At 44.0% G+C, this 20,535-nt stretch overlaps 1 protein-coding gene and 1 long non-coding RNA gene across 2 annotated transcripts in view; one reads left to right on the forward strand and one right to left on the reverse strand.

The window, feature by feature from the left end:
* The window catches only part of UCN3 (urocortin 3), a 68,360-nt gene extending 64,496 nt beyond the window's left edge, over positions 1–3,864 (forward strand). Inside the window, exon 2 of the mRNA XM_069230082.1 lies at positions 3,071–3,864. Coding sequence (XP_069086183.1) covers positions 3,083–3,550 — 468 coding nt within the window. The 5' untranslated portion in view covers positions 3,071–3,082 and the 3' untranslated portion in view covers positions 3,551–3,864. The remainder of the gene's footprint in view (positions 1–3,070) is intronic.
* A 4,307-nt stretch (positions 3,865–8,171) lies between these two features.
* Positions 8,172–9,201, reverse strand: LOC138288573 (uncharacterized). The gene is made up of 3 exons (XR_011202466.1): positions 9,143–9,201; positions 8,621–8,680; positions 8,172–8,525 (listed from the first exon to the last, which is right to left on the reverse strand). It is a non-coding gene; the product is annotated as an uncharacterized lncRNA (long non-coding RNA).
* Positions 9,202–20,535: the final 11,334 nt, after the last annotated feature.

The following is a 20,535-nucleotide window of genomic DNA, read 5'->3' on the forward strand; positions in this document are numbered from 1 at the left end:
GCCATACCCTCTTCAACATCTACATGGCTCCTCTCGCCAACATCCTCCACCCCCACGGCATCACCATCATCTCATACGCAGATGACACCCAGCTAATCATCTCCCTCACCAGGAACCCAGCCACCGCCAAGATTAACCTGCACGCCGGACTCCTCGACGTCGCCAAATGGATGACAGCAAGCCACCTCAAATTAAACTCAAACAAAACAGAGATCATCATGTTCGGCCCCAACAAGACAGTATGAAACGACTCCTGGTGGCCCACCACCTTCGGACCACCCCCAACACCCACCACCCACGCACAGAACCTTGGCATCGTTCTAGACTCATCCCTCTCCATGACCCAGCAAATCAACGCCATATCATCCTCCTGCTTCAACACGCTTCGCATGCTACGCAAGACTTTCAAATGGATCCCTTTAGAAACAAGAAGAACAGTCACCCACACCCTCATCAGCAGCAGACTGGACTACGGCAACGCCCTCTATGCGGCGACCACAGTCAAGCTTCAAAGAAAACTCCAGCAAATTCAGAGCGCAACCGCACGTCTCATCCTCAACCTCCCTCGCCACGAACACATATCCACCCACCTTAGATTCCTACACTGGCTGCCTATCAACAAATGGATTATTTTCAAAGTCCTTGTCCACGCTCCCAAAGCCCTCCACGACACTGGACCGGCCTACCTCAACGAACGAGTAAACTTCCACATACCAACTCGACAGCTCCGCTCCGCTGACCTCACCCTCGCTACAGTCCCCCGCATCCAACGCACCACCTCCGGCGGCAGATCCTTCTGCCACCTCGCCACCAAGACCTGGAACTCCCTCCCACCAACCTATGCAAGACCCAGGACCTCCTAACCTTCCGAAAGCACCTTAAAACATGGCTTTTTGAGCAGTAACCGGCAACCCCGCCCCCCCCAGAGCCTTGAGACCCTAACAGGTGAGTAGTGCGCTTAAGAAATGATTTGATTGATTGATTGTTCTCTCTTCTTCAAATTAGATAAACAGCGCCCCCATGTGGCACCTATCATAAGAGCCACTATTGAAAATGAAGTGCAGGTGCCGAGCACCGGAAACCACTGGCTCAAATTAAGGGGCATATTTATCATACTTTCACTCAGTACAACACAGCAAGCTCCCTTGCTGCGTTGCACTGTGTGAAAGGGCAGGAATATGCTTTATTGAACATCATATGGCACATTCCTGTCTTTTCCTTGCACTGCCACACTTTTGCTGCCTAGAGCCAATGCAGGCACTCTTGCATTATGATGCAAGGGTGCCTGCGTTGTAAGCAGGATTGTTAATGTGCAGGAAGGGACACCTTTCCCTTTCGCCCCCTCTTGTGTGACACAAGTGCAAATCACCACTATGATAAATATGGGCCTAAGCACGGCTCCCACCTAAAATTACCTCTGCTTCAATGCAAGTCAATGGGAACAATAAATTCCCCCATTTTTTTTCAGAATCTCCCTCTTCACAGCTCCAAAATGTGGGCATCTAAGATGATACCCTGCCTTTTTTCGGTCTTTAGTAGAAGTACAGTTCGTACCTAAGGACCGAGAAACAAAATAAACTTACTGTCGATGGTTAGAGAAGAAACCATATTTAATCTTGCTGAAGCTAAGAAAAATAGACCAGGGCCCCCTTATGGAGCGCTATTACTGTTATCATCGCAACAAGATATTGGACCCTAATTTATGATAACCGGTATTATTCTCGTAATTCCCACAATGTGTAAAGAATTGAATACCTGACCATTCTTGCCTCAAACCCATTCTCCAAAAGTAATGACAGGTACACTGAGTGCCTACTCATCACAGATCTTGTATCAGTGATTCTGTTGCCCTTACCCTTATAAACACGATCAGTCCTGCCCACCCGCTTCCTTTAGACTTCTATATTTATTGCAACAGCATTCTGACCAAAAAGACTCTCGCATAACGGACTGATACAAAAAAAACCTATGTTCATTGACGTTGTCACTGTCCTGGCTAAAGAAAATTCTGCAAAGGACAGAAGAGAATATACTGCCAAATGTCTACTGAATGCAGTACTGAGTGCATAATTTGTGGTAGTTTTGCAACGTGGAATTAGTCACAAAAAATCTGATTTTCTTTTAGTATCACAAGTCAGACTGAGATTTGTCCAGAAAACTGCAATTTGCATCAGTTTTCCCCTACAATGTTCCTTGCATTCTAAGATGCTTCAGTACTGATGTAGCACTTGTGAATGAACATACTCTACCAGTCATGCAATAAGCTTTAGAAGACATTCCTCCAGTGATCAAGGTGAGATGGAACTAGTAGAAACAGAGTTCCACTACTTTTATCTTTGCTGGTGTATATTTCTAGTACATCTCAGAGCCATTTGCACAGATCTGATGCTATTCTCTTTACTGTTAAACAACAGTTCTTTTTATTTTACAGCTGTCATTGATACTCCTTGAAGGTTAATGTTTTACTTGTGTTTGTGATGAGCTGATAGACATCTGAAGTGTAATTTCTTTTACCCAGCATTCCACCACTCCCTTCCACCTTTACCCCACTCAGAACCTGCTGGCCACAGTACCACTATCTTAAGTTCAACCGTTTTGTTCCTTTACTTGCCTCTTCTGAGACATGTGAACTGTTGTATTTTTCCTGTGTCAACAACACTGGTATAAAACGTCTGTTTGAAGTTGTTGGTCTGCTTCTGTTCTGTTGTCCCATGATATTCACTTTCTAGAAGACAGTCAGTGAGTGGAGCTTTTTAGCATTATTCCGCTCACCGCTGTCATCTTCGCTTTTTCCATCGGTAAACACTTGAAAGCAGATTTTGTCTTTCTACTATTTATATGTTCAGGGTCATATCAGTGGGGATACGTACCAGTTGTCTGGGCAATTCCTAAGAAAATATAAATTTTTAACTCTCCATTCCGGGTGACAGTAAAACTGTTGGAACAGTAAGTAGTCTTCAAAAATGTGTGTTTGATTAAATAAGGCAATTTGTCATATTCTACAAATGTGTCACTTTTTTCCTCTGGTCACCATTGACATTGTTGCCTCTACTCTTGTCCTTCTCTAAAGGTCCGGGCTGGAATGATGCCTCGCCCCAGACTCTTTTTTATTTTGATAATGCTGTGTGCTGCCCGAACCAACCTCTCCTACAAGGTCTACAAAGCCGAGCCCCTCTTCAACTGCCTCAACGAAGTCCTCTCCGAGGCCAAAAGGCGACACTTGGAGGAGGATTCATTGCTGAGCAAGAGAAGCTTCGACTACCTGCCTGGCGAGGACCTTCTCTCCGAAGAGGAGGAGGAAGAAGATGACAAGGACAAGGAGAAAAGGACGTTCCCAGGGGCCCGCTACAAATACGTCTCGCAAGCCCATCTGAAGGGAAAAGTGTACCAGAACAAGGCTAAAAGCGACCGCCGGACCAAAGTTACGCTCTCGCTGGACGTTCCCACCAACCTCATGAATATCCTCTTTAATATCGCCAAGGCAAAAAACATGCGGGCGAAGGCCGCGGCCAATGCCCAGTTGATGGCTCAGATTGGTCGAAGGAAGTGAAAGCCAGTCCTAGAAAAAGCAAATAGGCCCTGATGGGCGTAAGATGAGGCAAGACTGATTGTACAGTTGTAGGGACACACCCTGAGGAACCCTTTCTCGATAGAGTCCGTTTTCCACATCCCCTTCTGTGGAGGGGGACGAACTTTCTGTTGTGCAAATGGTTCACTCGTTGCTGTGTTTTCGGTCCTAAAGAGCTGCATTGTGTCATACACCATCTCTTAGCTGCCTGGCTCCTCTCCTTTCGTGACCAGGTCAGAGATGTTGTCATGTCTCCATTTTCTTCCATGCACTGATGTTTTTAAAGTCCCATTCTAGGATGCAGATGTATTTAATTAATTATTATTAATATTATTGAGTTTGATTTTTTTGTATGCAGATTGGGATTTCAAAAATAAAAAAAAAATCGAAAACGATTATTAAAAAAAGTTTGCATCATTGGATGTGGTAGTTTTAATTGAAATGACTACACCGGTAATTGTGATGTGCCTTTCAGTTATGTAACAACCTCTTGTATCACACCATAAATATAAAAATGTCATTTTCACAAAACTAATCAATCAGCAGTCTAAAACAACAACTGCGAGATATTCTATTCTAATGCTTTGCAGAATAGCAACACTGAGACAAAAAAGTAGCCACATTTGACAGGCTCAAAGCCTCTCCCCAGTTCAATACGAATTTTAACTGAAGGGTGTGCAAGACAGCAATATTCCACAACCGCGAGGAGGTAGGGAAGGAACACCCTTCCCAGAAGTCCCTGCACCTAATTACCACTTTTACCCAGGACCGCATGCAGATGGACATCTTTACACCTAAGCATCCAACCAGCTGCAAAGCCCCAAAACAAGCCAGAAAGTACCTGTGAACATTCTAAGGGAATCGCACAATGTGCAGTGTTGTTCAGCTGTGTAGTGTTGTGTTCTGTTGCATGCCCTACCACCCAGTACAAAAGTGACCATCCCTTCGACAGCTGTATTGAGCTGTATGCCACCATCTGGCATTTCCAGAGACATTGAATCTCATGGCTTCCACAACAACGAAGCCTCTGGCATCTCTTACCCTGCTTCCCTAACCACTGCACTAACCATCATCCCTCACACTTTATAGAAGCTCTTCAGTGGCCCACCATCGAAAGCCAGTGTTTCAAGCCAGCAACCTTGAATTCCCACAACTTCTCTGGAGACCGTAAACACGAACCAGCTCCCACTTCATCACTCAGCCAACCCATTCTCCCCACATTATCCCAGCTATCCAAATCCTCCTGTTCTACCTCTCCACCCTCACAGTTATCAAACTTTATCAATGTAATTTCCTCACCACTCACCCACCAATCATATAACATCTTCCACCCACATCCCACATTCTGATGATTTCTCAGCACCCTTTGAAACCTCCCTGCTTCACATCTCCAAGTTATGTTTCACATACATGCCTCAACAGGTACCAGTCTCACAATCATCTCATCTGGCCCTGCCTGGGTTTGCCAGGTTAATCTGTAATTAAAAACATTATATTACTCACTCCTACTCCATCTAACCACTTCTCTCCTCTCCCACTCTCGGCCAACATATGAATTATTCCAAGCGAGAAATGCACTGTGATAAACAGAGACTCCCCCTTTCACTGTTCCATTGGCTTCCCCAGTAGTCTGGATTTTCTTTACTAGGGAAAATCTGGGAGTCTTTAGAAGGGAAAACAATGAACACGTGCCAGAAAAAACGCCTGCATGGCTCTAAAGTCTCACTGCCACCCTTTACTCGGTCTCAGTGTTCACTCCCTCTCCTTTGGACACACCATGACCTGTCTCAAAATCCATTCTTTGACAAATATACTCCTACAATGAAGCAAGTCCACAACATAGCCCTCACATTTCCATGACCTCCTATTTGTGGATACCGTTAACCTCGTCAACACAAATATTGTATAGGAACTTTAAGTCAAGACATGGCTTTCAACTCTGATCATACCACTAACATCACCTAACTACCCAAGCTCTTGTGAGAAATTCCCAAACCCCGCCACGTGCAGTAGTCCCATACAGCATTCTCTGCTTACCCTCAATCTGTCCTTATCTGACCGATATCTCATGCGCATGCCCTTCAACATCCTCTCCTTGCCCTGCCATTTCTACACCCCATACACAAGCACACATTTCAACCCAAATGTGTCCCTCAATACTTGGATCTGACCTATTAAGCTTTGTCTGACATTCCCGATTCTTTTGACATTTAATAACATAGTCACCACAGCTTTAATAACTATGTTGCCCAATTAGTCAAATGCCTACTGCCTTTTCTACACTTGTTCCTCCAGAGTACCTTGTCCTAAATCCCAGAGTTTCCCAAGCTAAACTTCAAAATGTCAGAATAGCAGAAATTACATACAACAGAACTTGGAACAACATACTATCTCTTTATTACCTTCCTAATGTGTGCTCACAGCCATACCAAGGCATTTTGCTTTAGTGCACTTATTTCCTCCCTCTGTGTCATTTTGAATCTCTCTTTTTCTTCCCGGACAGCCCTTACAGTACACACTACCGGATCCCTCATCAACTCACACTCTTTTACCTATCCTAGCTTAACCATTCACCGTCCATTCTCATTTAAAACTGCCTTCGAATCCAAGTCTATCTAGCAACCTCTGCACATACCACTGTCTGACTATCTACCTTATCTACTACTGTCTTTATCCTTCTCGACCCCTTCGTCTCCTGCAAGGAGATCACGCACAACATTCTCCTTACAATGCTCATCTCCAACTAGCTAACCAAATTCACCTGCTCAGCAGATGATCCTCTAGGGAACCTTCTTACCTGTGGATGCATGCAAATGATAATGTTCAGAAAAGTCCTCTTCCATGACCAGTTCCCTATCAGCTGGTGCAATGGTGGGCCCTGAATCTTTCTGGTTTTCCCTGGTATCACCAACTAAGGCCCACATTTATACTTTTCTAGCACTGCATTTGCGCCGCTTTTTGACGCAAAAGTGGCGCAAACTTACAAAATACAGTTGTATTTTGTAAGTTTGCGCAGCTTTAGCGTAAAAAAATTACACAAATATAAATATAAGATTTCTTCTATTAACCTTGAGCTTCAGCCCTGCATGAAACTGTACAACCTATCTAAAAGTGCTTGCAAACCATTTGCAGTACGAGCTAACAGCACTGCATCATTCGCGTGCAACAGTACGGAAACTAGTGGTGAACCAATTATGGGGACATCAGAGGTACAAGTTGCTAAAAATGAATCCAGAGCATTTATATAAAATAAAATAAGAAAGGGGCCAATATGCAACCCTGTCTCATCCCACGGGTAACTTGAATAGGGGGGTGTCTGATCACCTGGCTGAGAGTAAGGCACTCTCCTGGTGTTATCTTGATGGAGACCTTTTAAAACATACAATAAAGGAGGATCGATAATTGCCTGGCCCATAATCTCCCAAAGTTTATCTCTATGTGCTAGGCCGAAGGCACAGGAGAGGTCCATAAAAGCCATATGTATGGCACCTCTCCTGGCCTTGACAAACCTACCTAAAATCAGGGAAAGATTTAAAGTTTGCTCGGCAGTACACAATCCTGGGCGAAACCCATACAGTGCTTTTGTGGAAAAAGATTTTTCTTTCACTCAGGCTTCCAATTTCCTTCAAATGACCCTGCCAAAAATCTGAACAGTCAACTCAAGCAACCAGATAGGCTGGTAATTTGAGGGAGCTTTTTTGTCTCCTTTCTTGTATTTGGGGACTGTACCTGACTGTCTCAAGGATTCCAGTGTCCCCTCAATTATTACAGCCCTCAACATATTTGTAATCAATGGGACTCAGAACTCAAGGTTATAATTGAAAATCTCCCCTGGGACTCCATCTGGGCCTGAAGCCTTTCCTGCCGTGGATCACAGAATGGCTGATTGCACTTCTCCCACTGAATGGTCTTACTAATTTCAACTAGGGCCATGGACGTAACAGCGGAGTCAGCTAGTGGGGGGTGTTATTTCAAAAGTTTTGTGAGTTTTTGTGCATTCCAAGTTAAACCATGCACGGGCAGGATGATCTGTCTGAGGAGTATTGAACATATCAGAGTATGATTTACAAGTTTTAGGGCCTCATAACGAGGCTGGTGGTCACAAGACTGCAAGCCTCACGGTGGCGGTCGGACCACCGCGGCTGTGGCAGTCTGACCACCACAATACAAGTTTGGCAGGAGGACCCACCTAAAGACCAGCGACTCTCCAGAATCAAAGATCCCGATGGGCTGACGGTGGTCCTGGTTGTAACTAGCCAGGGCAACGCTGAACTGAGGTGCCACCCTGCTGATTACAACCTTGTTCTCCGCCAGCCTTTTCATGGCGGTCTCCCTACCATGAAAAGACTGACGAAGTACAAGTGCTGGGGGGCACAGAGGGGCCCCTGCGCTGTCCACGCCCATAACACTTGCTCTCCACCAGACCCCCTGCCCAGCACTGTTGGTAGGTGCACTGTCTGCTTATTACAAAACAACAATGCCCCCTTAGAAAACAATGACAACCATAACCACAATATCCCTTACATCCAACATGCAGCATAGAAACATACTCTTTCATGAAAACATCCTTTATTATGTATACAAAACATATTCTTTACTCTTATACAAAATTAGATAAAACAGATCCCCCATCGTAACACCACAGAAGGACAGAACAAAGTGCAAGCAGATCAAGTGCTTGTGAATTAGAAAAGAAAAGAGATAGTCAATCTCCCACTAAACCAATCAAAAGAATAAACTTTAAAAAATCTATATCAACCTGTTGGTTAATCCTTTTTCCGCATTGAATCAAAACTTATTCTCATCAGGATTCAATCCCCAATTAAGTCCTTCATTAAATATTCAAAAAACAAATCCAGGCTAAAGCATCATCGTTGACGTTTCGACCCCATCTAGCTTTTGGGCCAATTCCACACTCCACAACGGGTCTTCCTCAGGACTAGTCGACAGGGGACACCTAAAATTATCCAAAAGAATACATCAGCCCTCTTATTATCCTCTCAACCTCCTTACCACTACGCTGCATTACTTTCCACCTCAGTAGTCACCCACATTGCTCCGTATTTTGTTAAACAACCATCTTCACCATTATCACTTGAACTTTCCAACAATCTAAAAAATAAATGAAAATAGGAACCCAATTAGTCACCTCACATACCAAACAAATTACTTATGCACAAAACACTAACAACTCACTCTAACCCTAAATTCATATGGTTAATTATTCCCAATTTTTTCTTCAATCCGATTCACTCCAGAATCCTTCCATGTATCATTTCTTCCAATCTTATTTTTTCCTATTTTCCTAAATTTCATTTGTACATCTTTAAGAACAACTCCAGCCTATATACTTTTTAAGGCTCATACACTTCATCATAAAACATTCTTACTAGAAAGACACCATTACTGACCCCTCATTCGGTCAGATACACCCCCACACCCCTCTTTTACACTGCACAAAACCTGCCTCACTGAAAATGAGACCAAGATCCATTTCAATGTAATCCATTAGAAACCTTTTATCAAAAAAAGCTCCAAGAAAAGCTCATCACTCATCCCCAAAGGGCCCATTACCTTTTTGTTTGCCAGAATGTCTCTCGACAAACCGCGCAGTCTCTCTCTGTCAGCTAAGGATGTGACAAGAGAAAAAGCTCACGTTAAATATACTTAATTAGCGTGTGCGCATGCGTCGCCTAAAAATATGCTTGGAATGCAGAAATACTCGCATTCATCTGTTCTTACACATCCGGAACCTGGGGCCATTTTTAGACTATTGGCATTCTTCGCTCGTACTTCCTTACTCCATATGCTTAATATAACCCAAAACCTTTCTGGAAACAACCATTTTACAATAACAAACATTCAATTTAAGGCATTACTTAATCATTTTGGACACACTACAAACCACACCACGCATAGCGGTTGGAAAAGCTAGGTCAGGTCACCGGAAAACTTGGGACAGGGCGGGGGGAGAAACCCCACCACCATCATGGCGGTGGTGTCCTCCCCGCGATGTTGGAGGCCCTTTGTTGGGACCTCCAAACTCGTAACAAGCCCCTTAGTAAAGTTGTCATGAATACTAACTGGATCACTCTTTTCTCTGAGAAAATGTTAAATCTCTGTGTGATTTTTACTGACCACGTCTGTATTTTTTTTACTAGGATCAACATGTTGCCATTTTTCTGCATACCCCTTTATTAGAAGTATAGGTTACAGGCTGAATCTTTCTGGGAGTAGATGGGGCTAGATGAGCAAGAGCCAGAGTGATAGTAATAAGATAATGATCATTCCGTGAGGAGGGACAGTCCTCGTGATTTTTCAGCAATGGAACCAGGTCATCTGACACTAGAATGTGGTCAATAATACAGCCTTTATCCCTCTCTACAAAAGTTAGAATGTCCACAGATTTATCAACTCTTCTGTCCATCGAAAAGGACAGATTATTGATTACTACTATTCTTGTTAGTGCTTCTCTCTACGCAGAATACAAAAAATGGCCAACAGGGTCATCCTGTCCCTTAATGTTTCCACAAACATAGCTCTAACTAAAGCTACATTTAGTTACATTAAAATCACCCACCCATAAAAAGGAACACCACTGGGCTTTTCATCTATTAAATCAGAAAGCGTAAACTCCAACTCATCAATAATCCCCACCAGTTGAGTCACATGAAAATTATATTAGAAATGTATTAAGATTATGTTAAACTCTTTAGGGTATGATAACTTCAGTATTTGATAGTGGGAGTTAAAAAACAATTCCTTAACATGCACATTCCCAGTCGCTGTTGATACAAGTACTAAAAGTCCTCTCTTCCCACTACCAGCAGTGAAAGATACTGCAGGGGAACAGAAAGACCTAAATCCATTAATTGAGATATGGACATAAGCCCTTGTCTTCTGACAGAAAATAATATCCAAAGCTTCGATAAAACTCAACCATTCCTTATTACAAAAAGATCAAAGCCCTGTCACATTCCAAGAGAGGAACCGTAAGTCCTGTATAGGAGAGCTATCCTTAATTGGTAGGGGTTCCTTCTGTTTCAGTGTAAGATTCTTTGGGCTGGGAATAAATGCCAATGGCTCTTCTATGTTACCGGAGACCAACAACCCTTTCTGTAATGGCTGTATCCTGCCAACCCTAATATTGGTATCTGACATATTAAAAAGATTAGACCTACAGCCTTCTACATAGTGCAGCAAGGGTTAAACAAGCCCGTATCTCCAGAAGTTAAGGACACCGTGGCCTGATTATGGGACCAGATATCAAATGGTTCATAAGCCACCCCTTCCTCGACAATTAGCCCTTTAGGGGGTAAGGGAAATATTAAACACAGATCTGGCAAATCCTCCTTTTTGGTAACTTTGCCCCTTGAGGGGAACAACGTGACAGTCAAGTCAATTATTAGAGTCTAACGCCAAGAGGATCTGAAATCTGTTCTGAGTTGGGATCCCAGGAACTCCCAGTAAATATGCACAGGTACCTGTCCGCTATGGGTCAAATAGCTGATAAAAATAACTCAACTGAACAACATACAATGATCAGAGGTTCCCTTAACCCCGCTCCTTTGACCAGATCTTATCAATCAAAGCAGGGTTCCTGCAGCTAACAAAAATACAGTCCCCTTCTAGGACTTTTGGCAAAGGTCCAATCCAGCTGACTCTCCTCACCATGAGGATGTCATCCTACTCCTGAACATTAAAGTCTGAATTTCTGGCAAGCCAATGACAGTTTGTTTTTTAAAGCCATGTATTTCTTGTCTATGTAAGATGGAACTGGAGGTATCCCCACCAGCACTGCCACTTAAGAGCAACAGTCAGGTGACAAGTGTAAAAACTGCTGTACGTGAGGTGGCCTCAACTAGGACCTCAGTTGGGGGGTATGGCCGGTGGTGATAGGATGGTCAGTAGGCCTGTCAGTGCCGGGCCCAGCCTGCGTTTGGGAATTACCGGGGATGGAGCAAGTCTCTTCGTTGCATCAAAGACAGGATATTTTCACAGAAGCCGTAGTGGAGCAGGCCTAGCTCCTTAGGTTGTGGATTTGCTTACCAGAGCCCCTACTAGTGTTCGACCCACTAAGGATGGTTGCTAGTTCATGGGGAGATATGGGGATTAGAGAGCCTGAAATAGACTTATGTTGAGAAACTAGTTTGTTGACTACCCCTTCCAAAGCACTTAACCTTTCCAGAATTGGAGCAATAGCCGACGCAAGAATGGCCTTTACTTTGTCCACTAAACCTTCCCAGGGAAAGTTTGTAGACATGTAGACATGAATCTTTGTTCAGAGCAGGTGCAGAAACCAGCTAGGTGAAAGATCCCATACTGAGTCGAGTCAATTTAGGGCCACATTTTTAGAACTGACTGAAGCTGGGCCTGATTTTGTTTTCCTTTTCTTTTTTGCAGAGGGCTCGCACAAGAAAGACCAGATGTAGGCCACCTTCCCTCAGTCCCACTAACTTGGAATAAAATCCTCAACAAGTGCTATCTTTGTAGATTTTCCTAAAACTGTGTCAATAGAGTCAAATTGTGAAGGGCTAGACCGTGTGGTCACAGTGCTTGGATTATCCCCCAGATCCAGTGACAACCGCCTTTCTGCCAGTGCGATTTCCTTTGTTACTACACTTACGGCTCGCACCAAAAATGAGTCCAGAGTAGTACCAGTAGTAGGATTAGTTGATGTGATGTCCTTCCCTGATGCCAGATTGCATTTGCCCATAATCACGATCAGTAGCTCGTGGAAATAAAATAATAAAATCTAACTTACTACACGATAACACCAGCCCGAAGATCAAAATAAGCTGGCCAAGCCCAGCTTCTTCTGGCCAATGATGGGCGAAGGCGGGCCCCGTCTTGGCTCGGGCGCATCCTGTGCCACGGGCTACCAGTCCCACTTTTAGCACAATTCAGGAATCTCTTGCCCCGCCACACCCCTCCTTCCATGCAGAGTTGCTGGGTATAATAGTCCCACCCCAGCGTGATGGACCAGAAAAACAAGCAAAAGCTGGAAAATCAAAGAAACCCGTGCCGCAGGCTACCATTCGCGCTTTTAGTGCAATTCAGGAATCTCTCGCCCTGGCTCTCCACTCCTTCCAGGCAGGGTTTCTGGGAATCGTAGTCCCACCCCAGTGCGATGGAGCAACAAAACGTGTAGAGTCCAGACTATCAAACTGAGTCAATTAAAGCCAGTACCAGTTCCAAAGCTTACTTTACATTTACAGATTTACTCATAGTGCACATTTTCATTTTTTTTCAGGCAAGCAGGCACCCTGGCAAGAAGGCTTGTTTAGCTGTCTGCCTGGCTCTGGTTTCACAATGATACTTCAGCTGAGGCATTCAAACTGTCGGAATTAACTGCTGTCTTTTTACAAAAAGTAGGGAAACTGTGGCCCATATTTATACTTTTTTAGTGCCGCGTTTTTTGACGCAAAATCGGCGCAAACTTTCAAAATACAATTGTATTTGCTAAAAAAGTATAAATATGGGCCTGTGTTCCATAAATCAAAAAAGTATAGGCACACCATACCCCTTTGATGGCGCCCACTTCGACCACTGCTACTAACAACAGCACAAAACAACTGTATGCATCACACTTAACAAAGCAATGAGCAGTAAATTCAACTTATTAGGGTAAGTTTGCAGAAATGATTTATTCAACCCTTCTCTTAAACTGCAGTGGCTGCACCATTTTTCTACTGAAAAAGACAGGTGCTCTCATCTCTGTAAAGGTTTCAAGTGCTAAAATTATATTCGTATACCGGATTAACATTACACTGTTTGCGTTTTGGATTAAACGCATGGAGAAACAGTTTTTTTCTAAATTTGAAATAGGGACATCTTAGAAAGTTGCTGTCTCAACCTAGGCTTTAACTGCTATCTAAGGAGATAAGCCCAGGCATTCTTGAGCCTAAGATTCTTCAGACTTATTAAAATAATCACAACCATGTAGAATCAGGCCATGGGAAAACATGGGAGAGAGGAACAGTAAGGGGAAAAAACCAGAGGGTCAGTTTGGACGAAGCCCCTTTCGCCACCTGTAAACAAAAGGCACATGCATTCAAGACTAGAACTTCCAAACTGGAAAGTTAGGAAGTCTAACCCTAAAACACACAGTCAACCACATGCACTCAGCACCTAATGGTTATAGTACAGCGTTGTCACTAGACTGTATCCAGAGATTATAAAATGGCAATAGGAGTAGAAGGAGGATGAACGAGAGGTACACAGCAACAATAACAATACAATGATTTCTGCCTAGGGAAGCTGCCCACAGGAGTGCTAGAAAACAATAAGGCCCATATTTATACTTTTTAGTGCCGTATTTGCGCTGCTTTTTGATGCAAAAGTGGTGCAAACTTGCAAAATACAATGGTATTTTGTAAATTTGCGCCGATTTTGCGTCAAAAAGCGGCGCAAATGCGGCACTAAAAAGTATATATATGGGCCAAAATGTGCAAATGGAAGGGAAGCTGTTGCAAACTGGAAGGATGATCGAATACCCCTACAATACACACGGATGACAGGCAAAGACTGATTGATAATGCAGTCCTTAAATATTGCTTTGCCCATGTTGACCAGGAAGGACATTTAAACCCCTACTTGCTTCAGTCTAATCTCTTTTACTTACACAGGGAACCTCCACCGCCTTGAGACAGGTAGGATGTCAATAACTGTGATGAGGATTCCACAGTCTTCATCTCCCCAAATGCCACAAGCACCAAGTCACCCTATGATTCTTGTCTCTCCTGTGAATTTCCAAGCCCCTCACCTGAGAAATAAATTCTGACAGTTTCAAGAATAAAGAAGACAGACAAAAAAAAACGTGCTTATGACATAATAGCAGCATTTTGGCCCTCAGGATTTTGTTATGGTCCAGCTATATTTCAATTTTTCTGAATAATACGCCTTAACAATATAATTACGTTTTTCTTGACATACATGACATGTAAGACTAGTACTAAAATATATACATGAGGGAAAAGTGTATGTCAAATTAGAGAAGTATGATGTTCATTGCCATAATGTGGAAATATGGGGACATGTAACTATATACATTTGTCCAAAGTGCAACAAATTCAAGACTGAATGTGGAGAACATGTAGATCCTCATTTAGAGGTTGGTGGTAGCTGGACATCTGCAAAAAAATCAATAGCTGTCTTACTCTATACCTCTACCTCATTCAGAGGAGAAAAACCACAGTGTTTCCAACAGTGGAGCCTATGCCATTGGAAAACCACTCAGAGTAAGCCAAAGGCAGATAACAAAAACATGGTTTCTTAAGGTACACCCACTTTAGGGCAAGCCCTCCAACACAATACCAGTCATGTTTTTACTTGCTCAAGACTGTTATGTACAGTATGGCTTTCTAGGTCAGAAAAAAACTAATAATGTCTCACATGTTAGGTGAAAATTCCCAGGACGTCAGGGACATTGGTTTGTTTTTGTTTAACAAAAACAAGTCTTGCTTTTGGGGGTTTGTTTGTTAAAAACGGAAAACAAAAATCACTAGTCCACCATTCCAGCTGGCAGGCTGGCTTTGCACTTTTTGGCAAAGACCTCGCACCATATCAGCAGAAGAACGTAAAGATTAATATCCAAGGTGAATGGGTGAAAATATCAAAACATAGTGAGTGGGGTCGGGCTGGAGCAGTGAAGGGGACGCCTTTGCCACCCCACATGCGCAACAGCCATTGAGAAGGGTCTAAATGAGGCCCCCGGGATCTTCTAGAATCTTCACATTTCTGTTGGTGATACGTTGCTTGATCATCAACTCCACAGGAAAATTTATTGACAATAAAGAATGTGCATTTTCAATGTGCCCTTACTAGCTCTTTCCAGTAATTAGAGACAACTTCCTATGCCATAACCAGAATTATTGCCACCACTCTACAAAACTGTATTTGGCTGTATTGTCTCAGGTACATGATGAATGGAATGCTCATTCTGTTACTTACTTTATAATAATACAACACTTCAGAGGGAAATTGTGCAATGCTTGTTTAAGCCATTCTAGCAGTAACAGGAGACATGTGGCCATTGGAGACACATTCATGAAAGCACAAAAGCAACAATTGAAATTATCACAGATACCTGAAATTTGATGTACCTTAACAGAACACAGTATGCAAATCAACCTCATATTTCTCTAGTCAGTACTGGATTCTGCCAACGAAATGTCATCCTTGAGAACAGGAATAGAAAACTAAAGTAAACAAGGAAGTGTGAGTCGTTGTCTATAATTTGGAAAGTGAAGGAAATTCTTAGGGGCATATTCACAAGCCCCTTTCTCCTCCCTGCACTGCCCTAGTGTCATTTCTTTTTACACTAAGGAGGCATTAGGGAGGCCCCCACTGTGCCCTATATTTATAAAATAGTGCAATACATGCATTGCAACACTCTGTAACTCCTTCACCACATTATACCTGCGCCAGGTATAACGTATGCACAGGGGCGTTGCCATGCAGGAAGGCCCAAACAAATGGCGCAGTGAATTTACAAGAGTTTTTCCAGTCATTTTTAACGCCTGCTCAGGGCAGGCATCAAACTGACATTCCCATAATAACCTATGGGCCTCCCTGTGTTTTGCTGGACTCACACCATAATTTATGGCGCTAATCCAGCAAAGCGCCACAAAAGTGTAATAAATTATGATGTTATTGTGCTAAAGTGCCCCATGGTGCGCTGTATAGTAAATACAGCGTTACTATGGTGACGTCAGGGGGGCGCAGGGCGATACAAGAAAAGTGGAGCATCAGAGCTGAAGCCCCACATTCTTGTAACTATGCCCCTTAGTGTGGTAGCTTTTATTTATGAGCCAGATAAGTCTCGGTATCAAGAGTCATGTTGGGAAAGTAAATTATGAAAACTGAACCACTTTAGACATAAGACATCTTGTCATGGAGGAAGAAATATTTATATATGGCATAAATAAATGCAAAAAAGATTGAAAATAAGCATAACAAATCGGTGGACATTCGGGAAGGCAAAAGACTAGGGGTCTAATTATATTTGTGGTCCCCTCTAAAATGTTACCCTGGATGCTCACTTCAGAAAGGCAAAGGAGAAGAGGGGAATGATATCCAGTGTCAAAAGGTGCAGGTGAGTTCATCAGGACTAGCAACAGTAAATACATTTTTTAAGGGGTCATTTATCGTTTGGATGAATCATGAATGCCCCATAAAAAGAGAATGCACTATTCATTCCACTTAGACGTGGGAATAAAAGGCTTTCGGTAGACGCAGCCTCGCTGAGCTCTGATGGTGGGAACCCTTGACCCAGCTGCCTGTCCCCACAGAACCACCATGACATAGCAACAGCTACCCCACCCTACTTACCTTCACTGGATTTAATTACCTTGGTGCCACTTAGGTAGGAGAAAGGTTCTTTAATCCATGTTAAGCCCTAGTTACAGCCATGCCATCATTTGCTCGTGTCAAGGCCCCATCCTCCCTTCAAATATAATAGACTGCAAGGGTAACCCCAGCACACAGAACCCCAGCATACCAGGCATTTATCACAACCTCACAGCATCCACACTGAGTGTTCCACAGAATGTCCACTCCGCCCATGCATTCTCAGCAATAACATGACACTACAACATTTTCTTTTTTTCTACAGAGAACAAAACAGTCATGCCAAGTTACATCAATTATAAATATATTTCAGTGAACCCTTAGGTCAACTGTGGATTGTCAGTCCTGAACTTTAGAGTAGCCAGGTTTGGACAATCACCATTATTGTCAGGTAGACATTTCGGTTGTACAGTGGAACAATGCTGCCCCACGTATTGGTGGAAGGAAAAACATACTTTAACAGGCCTACCAAAAAGAGGTGGTATTTTCCATTTGCAGGTAGGTAGAGAGTTTTAGTAGGTAGTAGTTTGTACTGAGAATGAAGTACCTTCCATGCTTGATTTGTAAAACCAAGGGACCTTGGTACAGAACCATGTTTTGAGCGAAGGATACATTTAGCCGGTAGCAGTGCAATTTGAAATGTATAACTGCTGTATTTATTCCATGGACAGCTCAATGTATACTGCCAAGGGCCTTGATTAGATTACCTGGTGCACAGACAGCCAGTGGATTTTTTGTAAGGAAAGTGAAATGTGATCCCATATACAAATATAGAATTTGAAAGGGAATTTGGAGGCAAATTTCTTTCATTCAGTAACAGGCTGGTTGAGTTTGAGACCACATTCCTGTATTTCCTTCTTGTTAGAATTTAATTTTAGGTGATTTGCGGCCATTTAGTTATTGTCAATAGGAAAATAAAATTCTACCACTCATACATCTGAATGTTGAAAGTTCATGGTAATCTGGATCGATAATGAAGTCAGGAGGGGCTCAAGAAAGATAAGAGGAAGAACAGTAAGGAGAAAGAGAGAATATTTGGACATAGTTGAAAACAAATACAAAGATCCACCCAAAAATGCTATCCTGGATGCCCAGTTCAGAGAGGCAAATGAGAAGAGAGGAATGGTTCAAAAGGTGCGGGTAAGTCAATCAGGGCTAGCGAGGTAGCACCATTTCCTGAGAAAACAAGTGATGCAGAAGACCAAATCAGGACTGGTTCAAACAGATCAGCACAACTAGAACTATAATCCCTGTTACCTGAACATCTCTGACATTGTTTTCGAATCAGCATAAAAGGGGACACAGCATATGTCAGTTTCTGACTCCACTTCAGTAGACAGGAGTCTTAAATCTTAAATTCAGGCCTGATCCCCAGCTGTAAATTAAAGAAAAGACAGCTTTCAGATTCAGACTGATAAACAGTAATTCCTGAAGAGAATTCCTCATATGTGAAAATATCCTTAATAATGAAATTACTATAACAAAGGGGACCACTGAGATTCCTGATCTATATGTCAAATTTCGTCCTGAAAATGCAGAGGGTAGTAACACATTATTGATCCAATGAGGAAGAATCCCTTCTTGTTGTCTACTTTCTGAGCAAAATGCCTAAATCCTCCTTACATAGCATTGTCCTCTCCTTGTCAAAGTGACATTCATCAGGATGAAAAGCTGGGAGAAGTTTGTAAAAAGGTCAAAGGCGAGGTCCTGAACTGTCTGCAAAGCTTAGTCATCCCTTGTGATGAATACCTAGATGTGTAGTGTGGAGGATGCACACATGCCAGAAGAAGCTGATTCGCTAAGTGCTGCAATCCCCATGGGAGAAGAACAGAAGACATTAAGCTGGGCTCTGATTCACCTGTGTGAGTTCCTGCTACCACTAAGTTCTGTGAGGTCTCGTGCACAGGAGGGCTCTCTCAGGTTTCAAAGGTACTGTACAGGAGAGGCTGATGTCAATCTGCCCCACTCTCCAGAATGTGGTCCTGTAAATATGTGAGTAAGCTGTGAGTAAGCACTAACGGCAGAACTACATACTGAAGAAAAGAGGAAATAAGAATGAAAGCGAAAATAGACAGCTAGTACTTGTGGTTTCTTCAGGTGAGTGTCTCTCAGGCTTCTAAGCATTTGCAACATCACTGTCATAAACTGGCGTTCTCAGGCACATTAAGTGTACACTATGGATACACAGAACTCAAAGATGTGTCATATCATTCACAGACATCAAGCAGTATAGTAAACTGTGGCAATATAAGCTGTTATGCTTACCAGCTTCAAAGCGGTAAGCCATAGTGAACCTATACTGGAGCTTTAAGCCGGTACTAGCGAATTACAGGTTAATAGCAATCCTGGAAAATGGGTTGGAGGGAAACAAGAACAAGGAAAGCAAACAAGCCAAATAGTAATCTAAAATTAAGTCAAAATTGAGAGAATAGGAGGAACAGAACAAGGAGCAAAATAACAAAGGTAAGGAACGGAACAATGGTGAGCAAATTAGTATGAGAAGCAAAGAAGCCTGCAACCTCCGACCCTGCTTGCAGGTAGGTCGCTCCCCGCCTTGCCCTCCGCGCCACCTCCTTCTCCCGTCCTCCCTCTTTCCAAACCCCGCTGCTGCATCCCCTGCAGCTCCTACCGCCTCCCCCCTCCTTTCTCTCACCGTTCTTCTCTCTCCAATCCCCGCCGCTGAGTCCCCTGCGGCCTCTCCCACCTCCCCCCTCCTGTCTCTCACCGTTCATCTCTCTCCAATCCCCACCGCTGTGTCCCCTGCGGCCCCTCCCGCCTCCCCCTCCTCCCTCCTTTCTCTCACCGTTCTTCTCTCTCCAATCCCCGCCGCTGCGTCCCCTGCGGCCCCTCCCGCCTCCCCCTCCTTTCTCTCACCGTTCTTCTCTCTCCAATACCCGCCGCTGCATCCCTTGCCGCCCCACCCCCCAGCCCTCTCATAGGAAAGGCCCTCCCGCCTCCCAGCTGCCACTCCCACCCTCCCATCCTCTTATGGCAGCTGCGGCGCGGCCGCACAGCGGGCGGGCGAGCGCCGAAGGCGCACCAAAGGCAAGCCCGTCTGTGCCCGTCCGCGCCTGGACCGCGCCCAGCGCCAGAACCCCTGGCCCTCCCAGACACACCTACTCCCCCCTCACCCTCCACTCCCTCAACCCAGGCCCCTACCCCACATGCACCATTATCTAGCCCCACACAGACTCATGGCCCCTTCACCTGCTACACCTGCCACTTCTCCTGCTCGTCATCCCTCACACCACACACCAACCATAGCGACCCCAACCTCAACAAACACAACAGCCCAACACAAAACTCACCCACCCTGCCCCCACCAACCAACCCCGCAGCACACCAGCCCACAACCAGAACACACCCCACAACAACACCCTCACGCACCACACCAACGCCACCCACTACAACCACCTGAACTGCCTACTACTCAACATCCGCTCCCTTCACAAACATGCCATAGAACTCTGGGACCTCATCACTACACACTCACCTGACATCGCCTTCCTCACAGAAACCTAGACCAACCTCTCCTCAGAACCCGACATAGCCATAGCCACCCCCAAGGGATACAAACTCCAACACAAATACCGCCTAAACAAGCCAGGCGGAGGCAT

This window comes from Pleurodeles waltl, chromosome 4_1 (assembly GCF_031143425.1).
Source record: "Pleurodeles waltl isolate 20211129_DDA chromosome 4_1, aPleWal1.hap1.20221129, whole genome shotgun sequence".
Lineage (NCBI taxonomy): Eukaryota > Metazoa > Chordata > Amphibia > Caudata > Salamandridae > Pleurodeles > Pleurodeles waltl.